This window comes from Rhinopithecus bieti, unplaced genomic scaffold (assembly GCF_001698545.2).
Source record: "Rhinopithecus bieti isolate Rb0 unplaced genomic scaffold, ASM169854v2 scaffold_1673, whole genome shotgun sequence".
Classification (NCBI taxonomy): domain Eukaryota; kingdom Metazoa; phylum Chordata; class Mammalia; order Primates; family Cercopithecidae; genus Rhinopithecus; species Rhinopithecus bieti.
Genome location: NW_016804690.1, coordinates 3,968,694 through 3,986,593, shown reverse-complemented (window position 1 = coordinate 3,986,593; position 17,900 = coordinate 3,968,694). Strand labels below are relative to the sequence as shown.

The 17,900-nt window shown below is 35.9% G+C and overlaps 1 protein-coding gene across 1 annotated transcript in view; it reads left to right on the top strand.

Moving 5' to 3' along the window:
* Positions 1-17,380, top strand: part of MARK1 (microtubule affinity regulating kinase 1) — a 140,484-nt gene extending 123,104 nt beyond the window's left edge. The window contains 6 exon segments of the mRNA XM_017870006.1: positions 4,985-5,085; positions 6,361-6,525; positions 7,503-7,757; positions 12,184-12,228; positions 16,231-16,401; positions 16,403-17,380. Coding sequence (XP_017725495.1) covers positions 4,985-5,085; positions 6,361-6,525; positions 7,503-7,757; positions 12,184-12,228; positions 16,231-16,401; positions 16,403-16,583 — 918 coding nt within the window. The 3' untranslated portion in view covers positions 16,584-17,380.
* The last annotated feature ends 520 nt before the right edge of the window (positions 17,381-17,900 follow it).

The following is a 17,900-nucleotide window of genomic DNA, read 5'->3' as shown; positions in this document are numbered from 1 at the left end:
ACAGAACTAAAGACAAAAACCACATGATTATCTCAATAGACACAGAAAAGGCCTTCGATAAAATTCAACATCCCTTCATGTTAAAAATTCTCAATAAACTAGGTATTGAAGGAACATATTTTGAGTTCCTTAAAAATAGTAAGAGCCATGTATGACAAACCCACAGCAGATATACTGAATGGGCAAAAGCTGGAAGCATTCCCCCTTGAAAACTGGCACAAGACAAGGATGCCTTCCCTCACCACTTGTTATTCAACATAGTATTGGAATTTCTGGCCAGGACAATCAGTAAGGAGAAAGAAATAAAGAGCATTTAGATACAAAGAGAGGAAGTCAAATTGTCTTTTTTGCAAATGACATGATCCTATATCTAGAAAACCCTATCATCTCAACCCAATAGCTTCTAAAGCTTATAAGCAACCATAGCAAAGTCTCAGTATACAAAATCAATGTGCAGAAATCACAGGCATTCCTTTACACCAACAACAGGCAAGCAGAGGGCCAAATCATGAATGAACTCCATTTGCAATTGCCATGAAGAAATAAAATACCTAGGAATACAGCTAGCAAAGGAAGTGAGGGAACTCTTCAAGGAGAACTACAACCACTGCTCAAGAAAATCAGGACCAAAGAAGATGGAAAAGCATTCCATGTTCATGGATAGGAAGAATCAATATTGTCAAAATGACCATACTGCCCAAGCAACTTATAAATTCAATGCTATTCTCATTAAACCACCATTGACATTTTTCACAGAATTAGAAAAAAAGTATTTTAAAATTCATATAGAACCAAAAAAGAGCTCATATAGCCAAGATAATCCTAAGCAAAAAGAACAAAGCCAGAGGCATCATGCTATCTGACTTCAAACCGTACAACAAGGCTGCAATAACCAAAACAGCATGGTATTGGTACAAAAACAGGCACGTAGACCGATGGAACAGAATAGAGAACTCAGAAATAAAACTGTGCATCTACAACTATCTCATCTTCAACAAAGTTGACCAAAACAAGCAATGGGAAAAGGAATCCCTATTTTAACAAATGGTGCTCAGAGAACTAGCTATCCATATGCAGAAAATTGAAACTGGACCCTTCCCTTATACCTTATGCAAAAATTAACTCAAGATAGAGTAAAGACTTAAATATAAAACCCAAAACTATAAAAACCCTAGAAGAAAATCTAAGCCATACCACTCAGGACATAGGCATGGGCAAAGATTGTGTGATGAAATCGCCAAAAGGAATTGCAACAAAAGCAAAAATTGACAAAGGGATCTAATTAAACCAAAGACCTTCTGCTTAGCAAAATAAACTGTCGTCAGAGTGAACAGACAACCTACAGAATGGAAGAAAATTTTTGCAATCTATCCATCTAACAAAGGTCTAACATCCAGAATCTACAAGGAACTTAAGCAAATTTACAAGAAAAAAAGGACCCCATTAAAAAGTGGGCAAAGGACATAAACAGACATTTCTCAAAAGAAGACATACACATGGCCAACAAATGTGAAAAAAAAAAAGCTCAACATCGCTAAATATTAGAAAAATGCAAATCAAAACCTTAATGAGATACCATCTCATGCCAGTCAGAATGGTGATTATTAAAAAGTCAAGAAACAACAGATGCTGGCGAGGTTGCAGAGAAACACTTTTACACTGTTGGTGGGAATGTAAATTAGTTCAACCATTCTGGGAGACAGTGTGGTGATTCCTCAAAGATTTAGAACTGAAAATATCATTTGACCCAGCAATCCCATTACTAGGTATATACCCAAAGGAATATAAATCATTCTGTTATAAAGGTACATGCACATTTATGTTCACTGCAGCACTCTTTACAATAGCAAAGACATTGAATCAACCCAAAAGCCCATCAGTGATAGACTGGGTAAAGAAAATGTGGTACATATACACCACAGACTACTATGCAGCCATAAAAAGATACAAATTATGAAGATACAAATTATACTACTATGCAGCCATAAAAAGATACAAATTATGAAGATGAAATTAGGATGGTATATGATCTGCTTTGTTACAGAAAAATATTTACTATCAGAGTTTACTCCTTTGCAGGAACATGGATGAAGCCAGAAGCCATTATCCTCAGCAAACTAATGCAGGAACAGAAAACCAAACACCACATGTTCTCACTTATAAATGGGAGCTGAACAATGAGAACACATGGACACAGAGAGGGGAACAACACACACTGGGGCCTTTCAGAGGAGATCGGAGGTTGGGGGAGAGCATTAGGAAAAATAACTATTGCATGCTGGACTTCATACCTAGGTGACAGGTTGATAGGTGCAGCAAACCACCATGTCACACATTTGCCTATGTAACAAACCTGTGCATCCTGAACATGTACCCTGGAACTTTAAAAGAAGATTTAAAAAATTTAAAACAAAAAAATACAAAAAAAAAAAAAACCAGCATTTTAAAAAATAAGGGGAAGAAGAGATTTATTTTAGGAAGACTCAAAAAGATTAAGAATGCTATAGTAAGTATAAAATACTGTATATAAACTTATGATATAATTATGTAAAATATAATCACTTTACTGTGAAAGAACCCCCAAAAAGTTGTTTACATGGTTGGTTTCCACATTGAGGAAGTTACCAAACTAGACTGCAAGAGTCTGCAAGGGTAGTTTTCCACCTAGTTCCCAAATCCTCAGCAGAAAGAACCTTACCTGCTTAGTGATCACTAGATCTTTTTTATTTGAATTAGGAAGGTCAACTATAAAAGTTAGTTTTATATGAATGTATGACAAATGGAAGCAGTAACACTGTGTTTCCATAACTTTTGCTTAATTCTATCTTAAATTTCCTTGGGGAAATAGAACTGATGGTTGCCGTACCTGAATGTCACTGGCATTGAAGGGTCAAGGCAAGGGAGGTAGGGTGGGAGGAGCACAAATTCAGAGGCACAGCTTGGAAGGAGAGATCCCATTCACCATCAGCCTTTGAAAAGGAAAGAAATGTCATTGAGAATAGCCACAAACATTTTAGAGGCTTCCAGAAGATGTATGGTAGCATGATTTGACAAGGAATTAAGTCATTCATATGACAATTTGGCCAAAATTATTGAGATTATCAAAAGCAAATATTTTTATATTGGTACATTTGGTGCCCATGCAGTGATTTTACAGCTTTTCAGTAATCCTCTGCAGTTTTAATAATTGCCCAGTATGTTTTTCCTATTTCCTATTATGTATTTCTAAGATTTGTCCTCAAGATTTCAAATTTCCAGTTAATTTCTAGGGAATTAAATGTTAGTAGCTTCTAAGAGTAGAGTAGGAAATGATTTAAGTGTTCAAAAATTAGGAATTTATTGATTAAAATAAAATATGGTATATCTGTACAGTTGCATAGGCTACAGCCATAAAACTTTAGTATCACTTGACGTGGATAGATGTTAATGTCATGTTAAATGGGAAAGCAGGTAATGAAACAATGTCTTTCAAACTATGAAATATGATGACATTCCTAGTTTTTTGAGAACTTTAATGTAAGTTAGTTTCATAATGCATCCACATAATCAAATCAATTTTCTTTGCTTTAATAACATGGAACAAGTCTTTTTCTTTTTTTTTTCTTTTTTTTTTGAGACAGGGTCTCGCTCTGTTGCCCAGGCTCGAGTGCAGTGGTACAATCACAGCTCACTGTATTCTTCTCAACTTGTTGGGCTCAGGTGATCCTCCCACTTAAGCCTCTTGAATAGCTGGGACTACAGGTGTGTGCCATCACACTCAGCTAATTTTTTTGTATTTTTTGTGGAAATGGGGTTTCACCGCCTAGGTTGGTCTTGAACTCCTAGCCTCAAACAATCTGCCCTCCTAGGCCTCCCTAAGTGTTGGGATTACAGGCATGAGCCACCACAATTGGCCTACATGTTCCAAGTCTTGCCTAAAAATTTTAATAATCTTTGCCTGTTTTGCTACCATACTTTTATAGTTTTAGCATATGCTTTTATATAACTGGTGCCAAAATTCCTTCCATCTATGAACCTGCACTACTGAAAAATTTTAAATCTGTATTCAGTTTTGTTTATATGTATTTTTTTCCTTCTTCAAAGTGAATTCAAGCAAATATCTATTAACTTTGTCGCCCTCATGATTCAACAATGTTTAGGTTGAATATATATTTTAAATGCTGGGTTAGTCAAAAGTAGCAAGTTTTTTTATTGGAGTAAGGACTAAACAGAAGAGTATTATATCCACATTGAAAATCATTTCTGTATATTTTATTACCAGTGAGTAGGTCAGGATTTGGCAGGCACAACAATGGGTTACAGGTCAAAGGTTGTGTGCGTGGTAAGGAGAATCATCTGTCTATCCCTTTTTGCTTATTTTCTCTCTTTTCTCCAATGCTCCTCAGACTTGGCCTTCCTTCTAGCTCAAACCTGAGCCTTGAGGAAATATCTTCAGTGTGGCACTGCACACACCACTGTTGGTGGCCTCAACTGGACATGCTTTTGATCCTGGGGCATTTAGTCTGCTTAATATTCCCAGTGGTTGAGAGAGTTTCCCAAGCAGGTGAAGAAAGGCAGCCCACAGGCTTCTGAGTGGGCGTGCCATCTTTACTGCCCCAGGCTCCTGTTGGTGATGATACTTAGTGTGGAATTGGCTTGCACTCCTAGTCACTTAGAGCTGCTCACACCCCTGCTCCTGCCCTTTCTCTACCACCAGCTCACAAAGGAGGGAGTGAATAGAAACCCAGCTCTCCTATTGCTTCCAAACTGCTGGCTGCTATTGTAGGAGGATAAGCTAAAACTGTAATGAGTTCATTTTTGATGCTTTGTCTTTTGCTTCTGAAATCTAAATGAGAGAGAGAGGCAGGGGATAATTCTTGTTAATGTAAGATTCTAATCAATTAAAATTCTGTGGATTTTTCTCAGAGTCAGCTTAAATAACATTTCTTTGGCTTTCCACAAATGTATTTATAATTTTTTAATTGCCCCTTTTTTATTCTTGAAGAACAATGTGTATTCTGGAGGTAGCATGGCAAGAAGGAATACATATGTCTGTGAAAGGACCACAGATCGATACACAGCATTGCAGAATGGAAAAGACAGCAGGTAAATGCCACAGTGCCAAGTAGTAATACCTTTGCTATTGTTCTGTGTTAGTGCCCTTGCTGAAATGCCCGCAGCTGAATGGGTCAGGAGAAAAGTAGTTATTACATGAAATAGTAAGATTGCAACCCAACCATTCTTACTGAGACATCTCTCCTGTACCAGGATAGAAAGATGGGAAAACATTTAGAGAAAACAAGAAATAAATCTCTTTACCTGCCAATTTCTGAGTAAACTCTGATAGTAAATATTTTTCTGTAACAAAGCAGATCATATACCATCCTAATTTCATCTTCATAATTTGTATCTTTTTCTTTGGTGCACCTGCTGCCTCCTTCCCTTTCACCTCCCATCAAGTCATTACTGCATCTGAATAAAGGCTTTATTTTCCTCCCTCTGAAAAAAATGTGGCCATCTTATTTCTCATCATTCAGAACCACATAATTTTTAAAGTGTTTTATTTCAAATAATAATAAATCATATTATTTTTATTACTTAAAAAATGTATCTTCTTTCTATCATGAGTTACAAGGACTACTCATCAATACAGTACAAAGACATGGAGCCTATTCTAATGAAATTATTTTCTTAGTACCACCTAGAGTCATTTCAGTAGTGTGTACAAACCATTCTCACATTTGTTTCTTCTCACTTAATAAGAATGTAAAGTAAGTGCTATTGTAAGGCATACAAAGAAAAATGTATCTTCTTTGTACATAAGATAATTGAAAATTGATTTCAGACTTACGATTTTTCTTATACTAAATTTTAAGCTGCAGCTCCTTTAATCTGCAACAGTTAACCTATTGACCATGATATGATCTAAAAGTGTTTTAATGAATCCAGAGATAATATTTTTGGTATAATTATCAATTCTGATTGTATGAATAATGGACAACGAACTACAGCAACATATCACACCAAACTGTGATTTTGGGGAGGTAAAAAATGACTCCAGTCATAATAATTTTATCTGAAATTATTGTATATCCACAAAAATAATTTTGTACTTTCTCACATTTACATACATAAAGTGTGTGTGAGATTTTTTTTTCATGGATAATAGTGATAAATTCACCCTGTATACTTTTCATAAGAATATTAATTGTTTTGTTAGTCATTAATAATGCCGCTATGTTAGTTTCTTTCAAATGTTTCAGTCATGAAAGGTGTTAGTCAGTTTAGATTTTTAAAAATATAGTTCTTAAATTTTAGTCAACCACAGTTTTTCTTCTTTTTTACATTTCCATGGTCTTCTCAACTGCTTTATGGCGAAAGCCTTACAGAGATGTCTGTGAGTAGCATATCTTCTGCAGGCTCTTCTGTGGCCTCTGCTGTCCCCTCAGCACGACCCCGCCACCAGAAGTCCATGTCCACTTCTGGTCATCCTATTAAAGTCACACTGCCAACCATTAAAGACGGCTCTGAAGCTTACCGGCCTGGGTAATGTACTGGTTACATCTCATTTTGTTCATTAAGAATTTCTAAAAATATAGCACCATGTGAAAATACATGATAGTCACCATCATGTTAAGACTTTTCTAATAAGATTCAGTATTTGTAATGGAGGAAAAATTGAATTGTAACATAAACTTTCTATGTACTTTGGCTGTTGTTGGAAATGTTGCATATAACTTACATCATTTTCTAGAGGAATTTTTTTAAGGATTTGATTTTACGTCCATCCCCATAAAGTTAAGAATTGCTGCTTAATTTGTCATTTAGGTAAACTGATTTTGTTATGATTTAAACACATACAAACAAACACTAGACTGGGAGTTGAGACCCGCGGATAATGATCAGGCTCAATTCCTTTTTCTTAATGAAACTGGACTTCAGTTTTCCTGTCAATGAAACTGATGAACTCAAAGAGCCTGTTCAGATATACAATTTTGTAATTGTTTTCTAGTATTTTCTATTTTAAGATTTCTCAAATTCAGTACATCTGAGCATTTTAACCCTCTGTTAGATTTGTTGGGCATATTGGTAGTGCCATGTGATGTTGTACCATCACTGAGGCCTAAATTAGAAATAGAAAATTATTTTATTCAAAGCGTTTTTAATAAACAATAAAATTTGTGTTCAACATTGATTGCTAAATGATTTCAGGAGAATATTTAAAAAATATTTGCAGTACCCCTGGTTTGGCGTTCCTGATACTGAAAAGTATTTATCTTTGTGTCCCTGTTTCAGTCATTTCTTAATTTTTAGTGACCAAACAAAAGGTACCTAGTTTCAAACTGAAATTTTACTCTTCTCCAATGATATACTAAAGAAAATTAACCCGTGTCTTACATCTCTAATGTGAACAAATAAAGTAGGGCCAAAAGAAGTAGCCATAGCTATTTGTTTCAAGTTTTTAGCATGAGTGAAAGGTTTTCCTGTCATTATTCTAAATGATATATCTTAATTTGTCCCAGCAGTACAACCCAGAGAGTGCCTGCTGCTTCCCCATCTGCTCACAGTATTAGTACTGCGACTCCAGACCGGACCCGCTTTCCCCGAGGGAGCTCAAGCCGAAGCACCTTCCATGGTGAACAGCTCCGGGAGCGACGCAGCGCTGCTTACAATGGGCCACCTGCTTCACCATCCCATGAAACGGGTGCATTTGCACATGCCAGAAGGGGAACATCAACTGGTATAATAAGCAAAATCACATCCAAATTTGTTCGCAGGTCAGTACCAATGTACTGTCATGTTTTGTTTCCTCTAGAGATTATGAAGGAAACTTGACTTTTTTTTAAATCTTTATAGTAATTTTGTAAAATGGTTTCATAACATTTCATTAGAGCTGCTCTTTTACAGAGTTAGAAGAAAAAAATCTAGGAAGACATAAAGTATTTTCCTTAAGAGAGAGAAAGAAAAAAATGGACAAAATGAGATTTTAAAATCTGTAAAATAAAATGGAAAGAACAAAACTTGACTTCAAAATGTGTGTTTTAACGAAAGATTTTTATATTTGAAAGCCTTGATTGAGGAAAAGAAATGAGTTTACATGTTTCCTTCAGATTTATCTTGACAATACTTTTAAATTGCTTACTAATAATATATCATTTACATTTTTTTCGTCTTTGCATAAAAAGCCTACACACCAGAGTCGCAGATCACTTACATAATTTTATATCATAAAACCTTATCAGCACAACATAGTAAACGCAAAATCAATACATGTATAGTAAAGGTCTAATCTACTTAAACAATACAATTATACTTTCTAAAAAGTAAGCATACTTACTGTGTTTACTATGCATACATGTACAGTGCACATTGATGATATAAGTTACTACTACAATGCAGGCAGATGTCAATTTCATCTATTCCTGTGTCCCACTAAATGCCTACTTAAGCCCTGCGACAAGCAAAGCACTGTGTTAGGTGCAGAACAGAATCTAAAGATAGGTAAGACAGCATCTGTGCCCTCCAGATTCTTATAGTCTTGTAAGAAGCAGACAAACAACTAGCTGTGATATAAAGCAGAACATGTGCTAAAAAGTGTGGGCAACATGCTGGATTCCAGAGGAAGATAGAATTGTTTCTATCTAGGGAGACAGTGAAGGCACCCTATCATATAATCATTTCAGCTGAGCCTTCAATGATGGGTAAGAAATAATTATATTTGCTTTAAGAAATACTAATTAAATACTTAGTTTCCAATGTTATTACTGTTCCTAGGATTTCAAAGAGTGGATGTGGAAAAGAGAAGAAGCAGCTTCAGTCTTACTTGCCTTATCATGGAGCTATTTATAGACTTGGTTCATATATCAGTTTGCCCAGTATCACATAGCTGAATTAAAAACTTTTAAAGCCTCAAATGTAACATAAATTTCTAACCATATCAGTCAGTGACTTTGTACCATTTGGGCAATTACTATGCAGCATGACAACTTGCTACAGAAAGAACTAAAAGTTCACCAACAGAGTCAGCATGGAAGGTAGATCACAGTGTTAGCCGGCCATCTGCAGGGTACTAGTCAGAATATCAGTAGTTTCTGTTTTTGGAATTTGTCTATTTAAGGCCATTTCAAAAAGCCAGTACTTTCTCATGGTTAAGCCAGAATTAATTTTAAAGTGAAGAAAAATAGGTTTGTAGTTTAGTGCTTGATTACTAATTATGCATTAAGCATTGTGCAAAATATTTCTCTTAACTCTGCAACAAAAATTTAGACTCTAGGGGAAACAGAGTACTGTGGAAAGGAAGTCAGGAGATAGAATGTCAAAGCAAGAAAGTGCCTTAGAGCTGGTCTTTTGGGAGGGTCTGATAAAGGATTGCCATATAGTCATCGAACACATATGTGGAGACCTACATGCAAGGCCCTTTCGTAGGCGCTATTGTACAGCAGCAAGTGAGACTGATGAGGCTCCTGCCTTCCTGTGAGCAACTTAACTGTCTTGAAACATTCTACACAGTTAAAGTGTTTCCCTTGCTTGGCTCTGGTTTTCTCCTACCTCACAGGCTAGCTATCGCTTCTCAGACTTCTTTACTGGCTTTTTCCAGATTCCCTTGCCTTTCCCCCAGCCTCTAAATATTAGAATGCCCCAGGGCTCAGTCTTTGGACACGTTTTTTTCTCTGGTTTTCCTTACACTCTTGGTGATCTCAGTCGGGCTCATGACATTAGATTCCATCCTGTGTGAACAACTCCCCAGTGTATCTCTAGCCCACATCTCTCTCCTGAACTGCAGACTCTTACATCCAACTGCTGCTCAGCCTCTCCACTTAGATACATTATAGACTCTGAAACAGAACATGTTCAAAACTCAACTCTTGTTCCTCTTCCCATACCTATCCTTCCCTCGTTCTTCACTGTCTTAGGAATTAGCAGCCTTGTCCTTACAGTTGCTCAGACCATAAGCCTTGGAGTTGTCCTTGACAATTCTTTTCCTCATACCATATCAGATCCATTGGCAATTTGTGTGGGCTTTACCTTCACGGCATTTCCAGAATTTAGCTGCTTCCATCACTCCCGCCACTGCCTTCATACTCTGAACCACTATTCATCTTTCACCTCCTCATAGTTCTGCTAGGTTCTGCTACTTTCTGTCCTTGTCCTCCTCTTCTGTTTCAGCAGTGTCATGTCAATCTGATCATGTCACTCAGATTTAAAGCCCCTGATTAGCTTTCGCCTTGCTCAGAATACAATTCTGTGCCCTCGCCATAGCCTGTGGGGCTTTGTGTAACCTGGCCATCCATTTCTGCTCTGACCTCTTCTTCTCCCACTCTTCTTCTTGCCACCTCCACACCAGCCACCCAGGCACCAGACTGTCCTCAAGTACATTAAGCACTGTTTTGGCATTGTGTACCTACTATTCCTTCTGCCTGCAATTCCCTGCCCTGAATACCTGCGTGGCTCACTTCTACACCAAACCTTATGATTTTCTAACCACAGCTCATTCTTATATAGGGAATAACCCAATTTGTTCAGTTGAGTATATATTGCTATGTGTAGGTAATTGTTTTTAAGTGTTAGAGAGCATGCTGTGCTGCATATGCTGTTAGAGCCAGCTGCACCTTCTGTAGCCCCATCTGCCTCCTACCATGGCTACTTAAAGCAGACTTCCTGGGCTCTTTGAAACAATTGCCAATAGCAGAAATTCTTCCAATGTTCCTGCTGGCATCCAGGTAGGCAGGAACAGGGTATGGGTCAATCGCGATTTCAGTCAATTATAGCAGAGGAAATAGGGTCTAAGGGACATTTCACTCCTAATGCTTTAAGTTTGGCAGCTGTGGAATAGGTGTTTGCTAATAGTGAATAATAAAGCATAATATAAACAGGACAGAAAAGTCCAGTGAGATTTTTGTCCCTTCCTAAAGGAATTTTGTCTTAGCAGTGGGAGTCGACAGCATTACTGTCTTGCTTGCCAAGTTGATACACTGCCCATCTGTGTGTATCAGTTCATCTACATGTAACTGAAAATGTACATTTCACTTTGAGCCTGCTAAAAAATGTTTTATTTATTTCAATGTGCTATAATAAAATGGATTTGTATAGATGGCATTGAATTTTATTATTCTTCCCAATGAAAATGCCAGTTATTAAAATAGAAATTTAAGAAATTACATTTGAATGTGAGAATACATTTTAGCATTCTTTAAAATTCAGATAGAAAAAATTTTTTTTCATAATATGTTTGTTAAGAAAGGCATGTATTAGTTAAAGACCCTGAGAGGCATAAGGCATTCATATTCTTAAGAACAATTTAAAATTTTAGAGCTTGGTATGTGGGTATGTTTTATTAATTTGGGGGATGGGAGAGTACCACTGATTTTATTCTTATTGCATAATTTTACATAAATAATAGAAATGTTTCTGGAATGGCTAAAACATTAAGACAACATTAACTTAAGGATTCAAGTTGGTGATTTTTCCCACTATTTAATAGTATTTTACCCTCTATGACAAGATATTTAATTACCTTTAAAAATAGCAAAGCATTAAAATTTTGGTAGACTTCAAAAATATTAATTACATGCAACTCAGAACAATTAGTAGTGTTTTCCTGGTTTTATTTCACAGGTGGATATCCAGGTAAGGTTAGTGTTTTTATTTAAGATTGAATCCATGTTTTTAGACTTGCCTACATGGATAGGCTGTTAATTTGCTGTGATATTTTATCATGTGCATGAATTGTTAGCATAACTTCTAAGAGAAATTGCTTATTTAGAAATTGGTATTTATTTGCTAACTACAACGTTAATGTATATATTTTCTAAATTGAGCGACTACTAAAATTATACATAATTACAAATTTGAAGTTGAATCTTGCTATTGATAATTATTAAGTAGTTTTAACTTTAAACTAAACCAAAAGATAAATTATGACTTCAAATGAATTGTGGCTGGGAATTGGAAGATTATGAAAAACAATTCTAAACTTTCACCTTATATTGCCTGTTGACAAAAATGAGTAGACGCTCAATAAATGATAAATTACATGCGGTTATGATGAAAAACATGAGAAATAGTCTCAGACTGACTAGTAATAGAAAACTGTCATAGTAGAAGTTTGCTCAACAAGCTGATTTTAAAATAATTTTAGATATAGGTTTTCTTGATATATTTTTTACTTTTATCATTAAATCTCAACCTTCACTTTGTTTTGAGGGATCCAAGTGAAGGCGAAGCCAGTGGCAGAACCGACACCTCAAGGTGAGGAGCCACTATTAATACTTCGCTGCTAGGTCCCTGTGTGTGAAAACGTACTTTTGAAATACTTCGAGCACTTAATGGTCATGAATAGATCTAATAACTAGATAGCATGCATATTTTAGATTTTTGTATTGGGGTGGGTTTTCATAACGTTACCTAGCATTCAAGTCAGTCAACTTTAAGTTTGTTTTCCAAACATGCATTTGAATTGTGTACTTGGTAAAAAAAAAAAAAAAAAAAATAGGCTTTCTATTCTGTAAAGTATGTCAAGCTGAAGAATTAATAGATTAAATGTACTGATATTTTTCTCACTAAAGTAATATAACTAAAATTAGTCTGAGTCAAATAGCACAAATAACACAGAACAGGGAAGGAAGATTTGATATTAGTTATATATTTTAGGTGAGAATTCAGTGTTTGACCACATTTAAAAATTCTATCCTGCCATACTTTTGGGGATTTCTTTTTTTGACATTTAATGCTAGTTTGTATATTCATTCTGACAATGGGTTTCATACCTGAGCACAATCAGAATTACAGGGAAGACTTGATAAAAAGATTGCTGGATCCCACACCCAGGGTTTCTGATTCAGGGGCTGAGGCAGGTGCCTGTGCATTTACATTTCTAACAAGTCCCCAGGAGATGCTTATGCTGCTGTTCTAGGGACTACATTATGGACATGTTAGTACTTGTGTTAATATTTTACAAATGGGAAATTTAAGAAATGAAGGCATTAATTTATTTTGAGTGTACACAAGCCTTAAGGGTTGCAACATAAATTTTACAACCAACAAGTATTCCACAGTACGAAAGACTCTGGCTTCATTCAGAAACGATTGTGACCAGCTGAACACAAGCCCCCAGTTTGATTTCTACTTTTCAAATCACTTAAAATATAAAACATAATTAACTTTGGGAAAACTATAGCATTCCCGTGTAGTCTTTTTAACAAACTGTGCTATATTTATATTTAGTAATAATAGTTGAAATGTTTCTTTGTAGAGTTAGGTACCTGAGTCACCATGGTACGGAGCCACAGGGGAGCAAGACAAATACTCTTCACTTTCTTCTGCCTTTTACATAAACATGGAGGACTTGTTCTTAGCCTCTCCCTCACTTAGTCTTCACTTTTGAGCCCCTCCTTGCATTTCGTCCTATATTTCCACTAAATTTCCCTCTGAGACATTTAGTAGTGTGTGGCATTGCAAGTGGCCATTAATAGTTACAGTTTTATCCTTTTGATATAACAACATAATTTTACTGCATTATAAGAATTAGTAACTGATCTTTTATAAATGTTTACACAATACTTTTCACATTCCCTTTTGTTTGGTTGTTGGGTTTGGTTCTATTTTTGCTTTTGAACTAACTTATTGAATACTAACTATAAAGTACTTTCTGGTCATTTAATTTTCACAACAACTAGGTGAAAATGCCTATTTTACAGATGAAAAAAAAAACAGCAAGGAACATAGGTGGGATCAAGCCAGTTATAATGAGGTTCTGTCATTTCAGAGAGATGGGGTGATACTGTGGTTAGAAGTACAGGTTCTCAGCCAGAATGCATGGGTTTCAGCTGTGTTCTACCACTTACCTTACTGTGTGGCTTTGGGGAAGTTACTTCAACTCTGTGTGCCTCCATATCCTCACTCTAACTGCCTCCTAGGATTGTTCTGAGGGGTAAATGAGTAATTAATACATTTTAGGCACTTAGGGCAGTTCCTGCACCTAGTAAATACTCAATAAATGTTAGTTGTTATTATATTAATATCCACATTTCCAGGAGCTTTCTAGAATTGACATTATCAGTGGCAATGTCTCTGAGACCATGCAGAAAAAAATTTTATTGTCTTAAAGTCATCTTAAGGTGGAATAGAAGGAAACTAGACTTAGAATAATACCCCTGAATTCTAGTCTTTACTTTTCAACTCATTAGCTCTATAACTTCAGAAAACTATTTATTTATTTATTTTTTTCTGAGACAAAGTTTTGCTCTGTTGCCTAGGCTGGAGTGCAGTCACACGATCTCAGCTCACTGCAACCTCTGCCTCCCGGGTTCAAGCAATTCTCCTGCCTCAGCCTCCCGAGTAGCTGGGATGACAGGCGCGTGCCACCACACCTGGCTAATTTTTGTATTTTTAGTAGAGACGAGGTTTCACCATGTTGGCCAGGCTGGTCTCAGACTCCTGACCTCATGGTCCTCCCACCTTGGCCTCCCAAAGTGCTGGGATTACAGGTGTGAACCACAGAAAAGTAATTCTAAGTTTTCCAGCCATCAGTTCCGTCTTTAAAATGAGTGCTCAATCAACTGATCTCTCAGGTCCCTTCCAGCATGCCGAATCCACCAGAATTATACATGTGACCTTGGTAAATGACTCTGGTTGGCTTGCAAGCCCTAAGAGGCCTGTGATGTAATGGCTTAGATTCAGTGGGCAAAAAGAGAAAAATAGAGAACATGAAGTACATACTTCTCATACTTATTAATAGTCTTTGGAAATTTATTTTCTCTACCTGTTCCTTTCCTTATTTTCTCAAGATTGCATAGTTTGCAGAGCTTTGGGGACTCAGATACCTAGGCTCACACACCTGGAAATGAAGTAAATAATATATATAAAATTATACATGAATATACATTATACTATTGATATAAAATGTATATATATTAATTTAAAATATTTATGCAGTAGATTATAAACTCCTTTCAAGGTACTTTTTTTTTTCTTAAATCACAGAAGTGAGATATGTTAACAAGTTGCAATGTAACATCTCTATTTGGATAATTGTTCAAGAAATTTAATTACAGGATTTTCTGTATCATGAATGATTTATTAACTTTGATGAAGCTATGCAGGTTTCTTTCTATGACTATTTGAAATAGGTTTTTTGTTTCCATATTACTTGTGGGATGCATGCAATAAGTAAAATTCAGTGAGATTTAGTCATTTAACAAATATGTTAATGATTACTATTTACCCAGCACAGTTCTAGATGCCTGAGATAGATCAGTGAATGAAATAGACAAAATTCCTTGCCCTCCTGGAGTTTACAATCTAATGATAGACTCAGACAATAAACACCCTAACAAATGGATTAAATAGTATGTTAGAAAGTGTAAGTGCTATAGAGAAAAATTAAAGCAGGCTAAGGGGGATTGGCCATGCTAGGATAGGAGTTAGGGTACAGTAGGGCAGTCAAGGGAAGCCTCATGAAGAAAGTGAGCAGAGATTTGAAAAAAGTAAAGAAGTTAGCCTCACAGCCATCTGGGGAGAAGCATTCATGACAGAGGGAACAGTCTGTGCAACAGCCTTATGGCAAGAACATAACCTGTGTGTTCCAGGAATAACATGGAGGCCATTGTGTTCTGATAGGATTGAGGAAGGAGAAAAATTCTAGGAAATGGGATGGGGAGAGTAGAAGTTGGAGTGCAAGTCATGGGAAACGTTGTAGACTGTTTAAGGATAGTGAAATGAGAAATCACTGGAGGACATTGAGACGTGTGGTATAATGTAACGTCTTTACATGATTGCAGTACAACATTCTTTCTCAACCTTATCAGGTAAACGAATTATCTTTCCTTCTGAAATTATTATATTCCTCCTATCCAAAAAGGCAGAAATTTTTTTTATATTTCAAAAATGTGTATTTCCAAATAGAATATTAGTGGTTCCTATTTTGTGTGTGCTTGAACAGAGAAATATGGAACGGAAGAAGGTATTAAGTTCTTCACTTTCAGTTGCAGACTTGTTTCCCTCAAGCCACTTATATTTAAGAAAAATGCTATTTTAGATTGACAATATTAAAAGTCAAAACAGATGGCATCTTGGGGTGTGTTTCTGTAACAGCAAGATAACATAAGTCTTTGCGTCCATCTGAGGGTAGTCTGCAAATTAGGTAGTTTTATTAGGCACTGAATTATGACCACGTACATTTTATGTGCGTTTTGATCTCTTTGCTGAGTGAAATATTTGTTTTCATTCTTTCCCTTTGCCCTCTTCTTCCAGAAGTACATCAGGGGAACCAAAAGAAAGAGACAAAGAAGAGGGTAAAGATTCTAAGCCGCGTTCTTTGCGGTTCACATGGAGTATGAAGACCACTAGTTCAATGGACCCTAATGACATGATGAGAGAAATTCGAAAAGTGTTAGATGCAAATAACTGTGATTATGAGCAAAAGAGAGATTTTGCTTTTCTGTGTCCATGGAGACGCTAGACAGGATAGCCTCGTGCAGTGGGAGATGGAAGTCTGCAAGTTGCCACGACTGTCACTTAATGGCGTCCGCTTCAAGCGAATATCCGGGACATCTATCGCCTTTAAGAACATCGCATCAAAAATAGCAAATGAGCTTAAGCTGTAAAGAAGTCCAAATTTACAGGTTCAGGGAAGATACATACATATATGAGGTACAGTTTTTGAATGTACTGGTAATGCCTAATGTGGTCTGCCTGTGAATCTCCCCATGTAGAATTTGCCCTTAATGCAATAAGGTTATACATAGTTATGAACTGTAAAATTAAAGTCAGTATGAACTATAATAAATATCTGTAGCTTAAAAAGTAGGTTCACATGTACAGGTAAGTATATTGTGTATTTCTGTTCATTTTCTGTTCATAGAATTGTATAATAAAACATGATTGCTTAAAACCTTGTATAGTTGTCTAGATTTCTGCACATGAATGTACATTTGATGCTTTGATTTGAAAATGTTCTTCCCTGTTACTTACATTCTGGTGGGTTTTTTAAAGTCTTACCTCCATCATGCAATTTTGAAAATTGTGTCCAGAATTAAAAGTGCATAGAAATAGTCTTTACAAAGTTGTAGCATGGACCTTTAAAAATTGTTTTAAAATCATATTTAAATTTAAACCAGAAGCTGAAAAATAGATCAGCTTTATTATACACAAAATTATTACTGCTTATCTTTGCGCTTTTCCTTGTTATCCCACAAGGTTTAGTTGAGAAGATACAAAATGTTTACAGTGTTGGCACTTAGAGTTTTTAAATTCAAGTACATGAAATTGAATAATAGCATTGCCTTGAGCTAACTAAGAAGTACTGGGGAAAAAGTTAAATCTACATCAAGTTTCTTTTGAACTTTGAAGTGTTTTCTGACCCACTGCTAATTGTAGCAACAAAATTTAAAAGAAAAAAAAACATACTTTATCTGGCTGTTACAACATAAATTGTCACGTAGGTTTGCTGCCTTCAGAATACCGCAATATAATTGCGGGAATATAATAATATTGGGACTGTTTCATAGCACAAACTCATCTTTACAGTGTTGATCAATGCATCAGTTAAGAAATAATGCCACCTCAGGAATTAACTGGCATTGGAAACATTTGCCTCATTCTCCTCTATCCTCTTTATTCACCCCTGCCACTGTAATATCTATAAGTACTTAAGAGACTTGTGAAGCAAAACATACTATTTATAACAGTATATTATTGATTTATGCTTATGTGGTTGTTGAGTTTGTTCCCATGTAACTCGTTTGTTTTAAATATTTTGCCAGATTTCTTGTATTTATTCCACATCATTATGCCTATAATGTGCCGCTTTGTGATTGGGCATTTGCCTATTTTTCTTTCATAATTAGTGATATATGCTATGTAAAACCACTAGTAAAGGTACATTTTAATACTTGTTATTTTATACTGAATTAGCCTTGGAG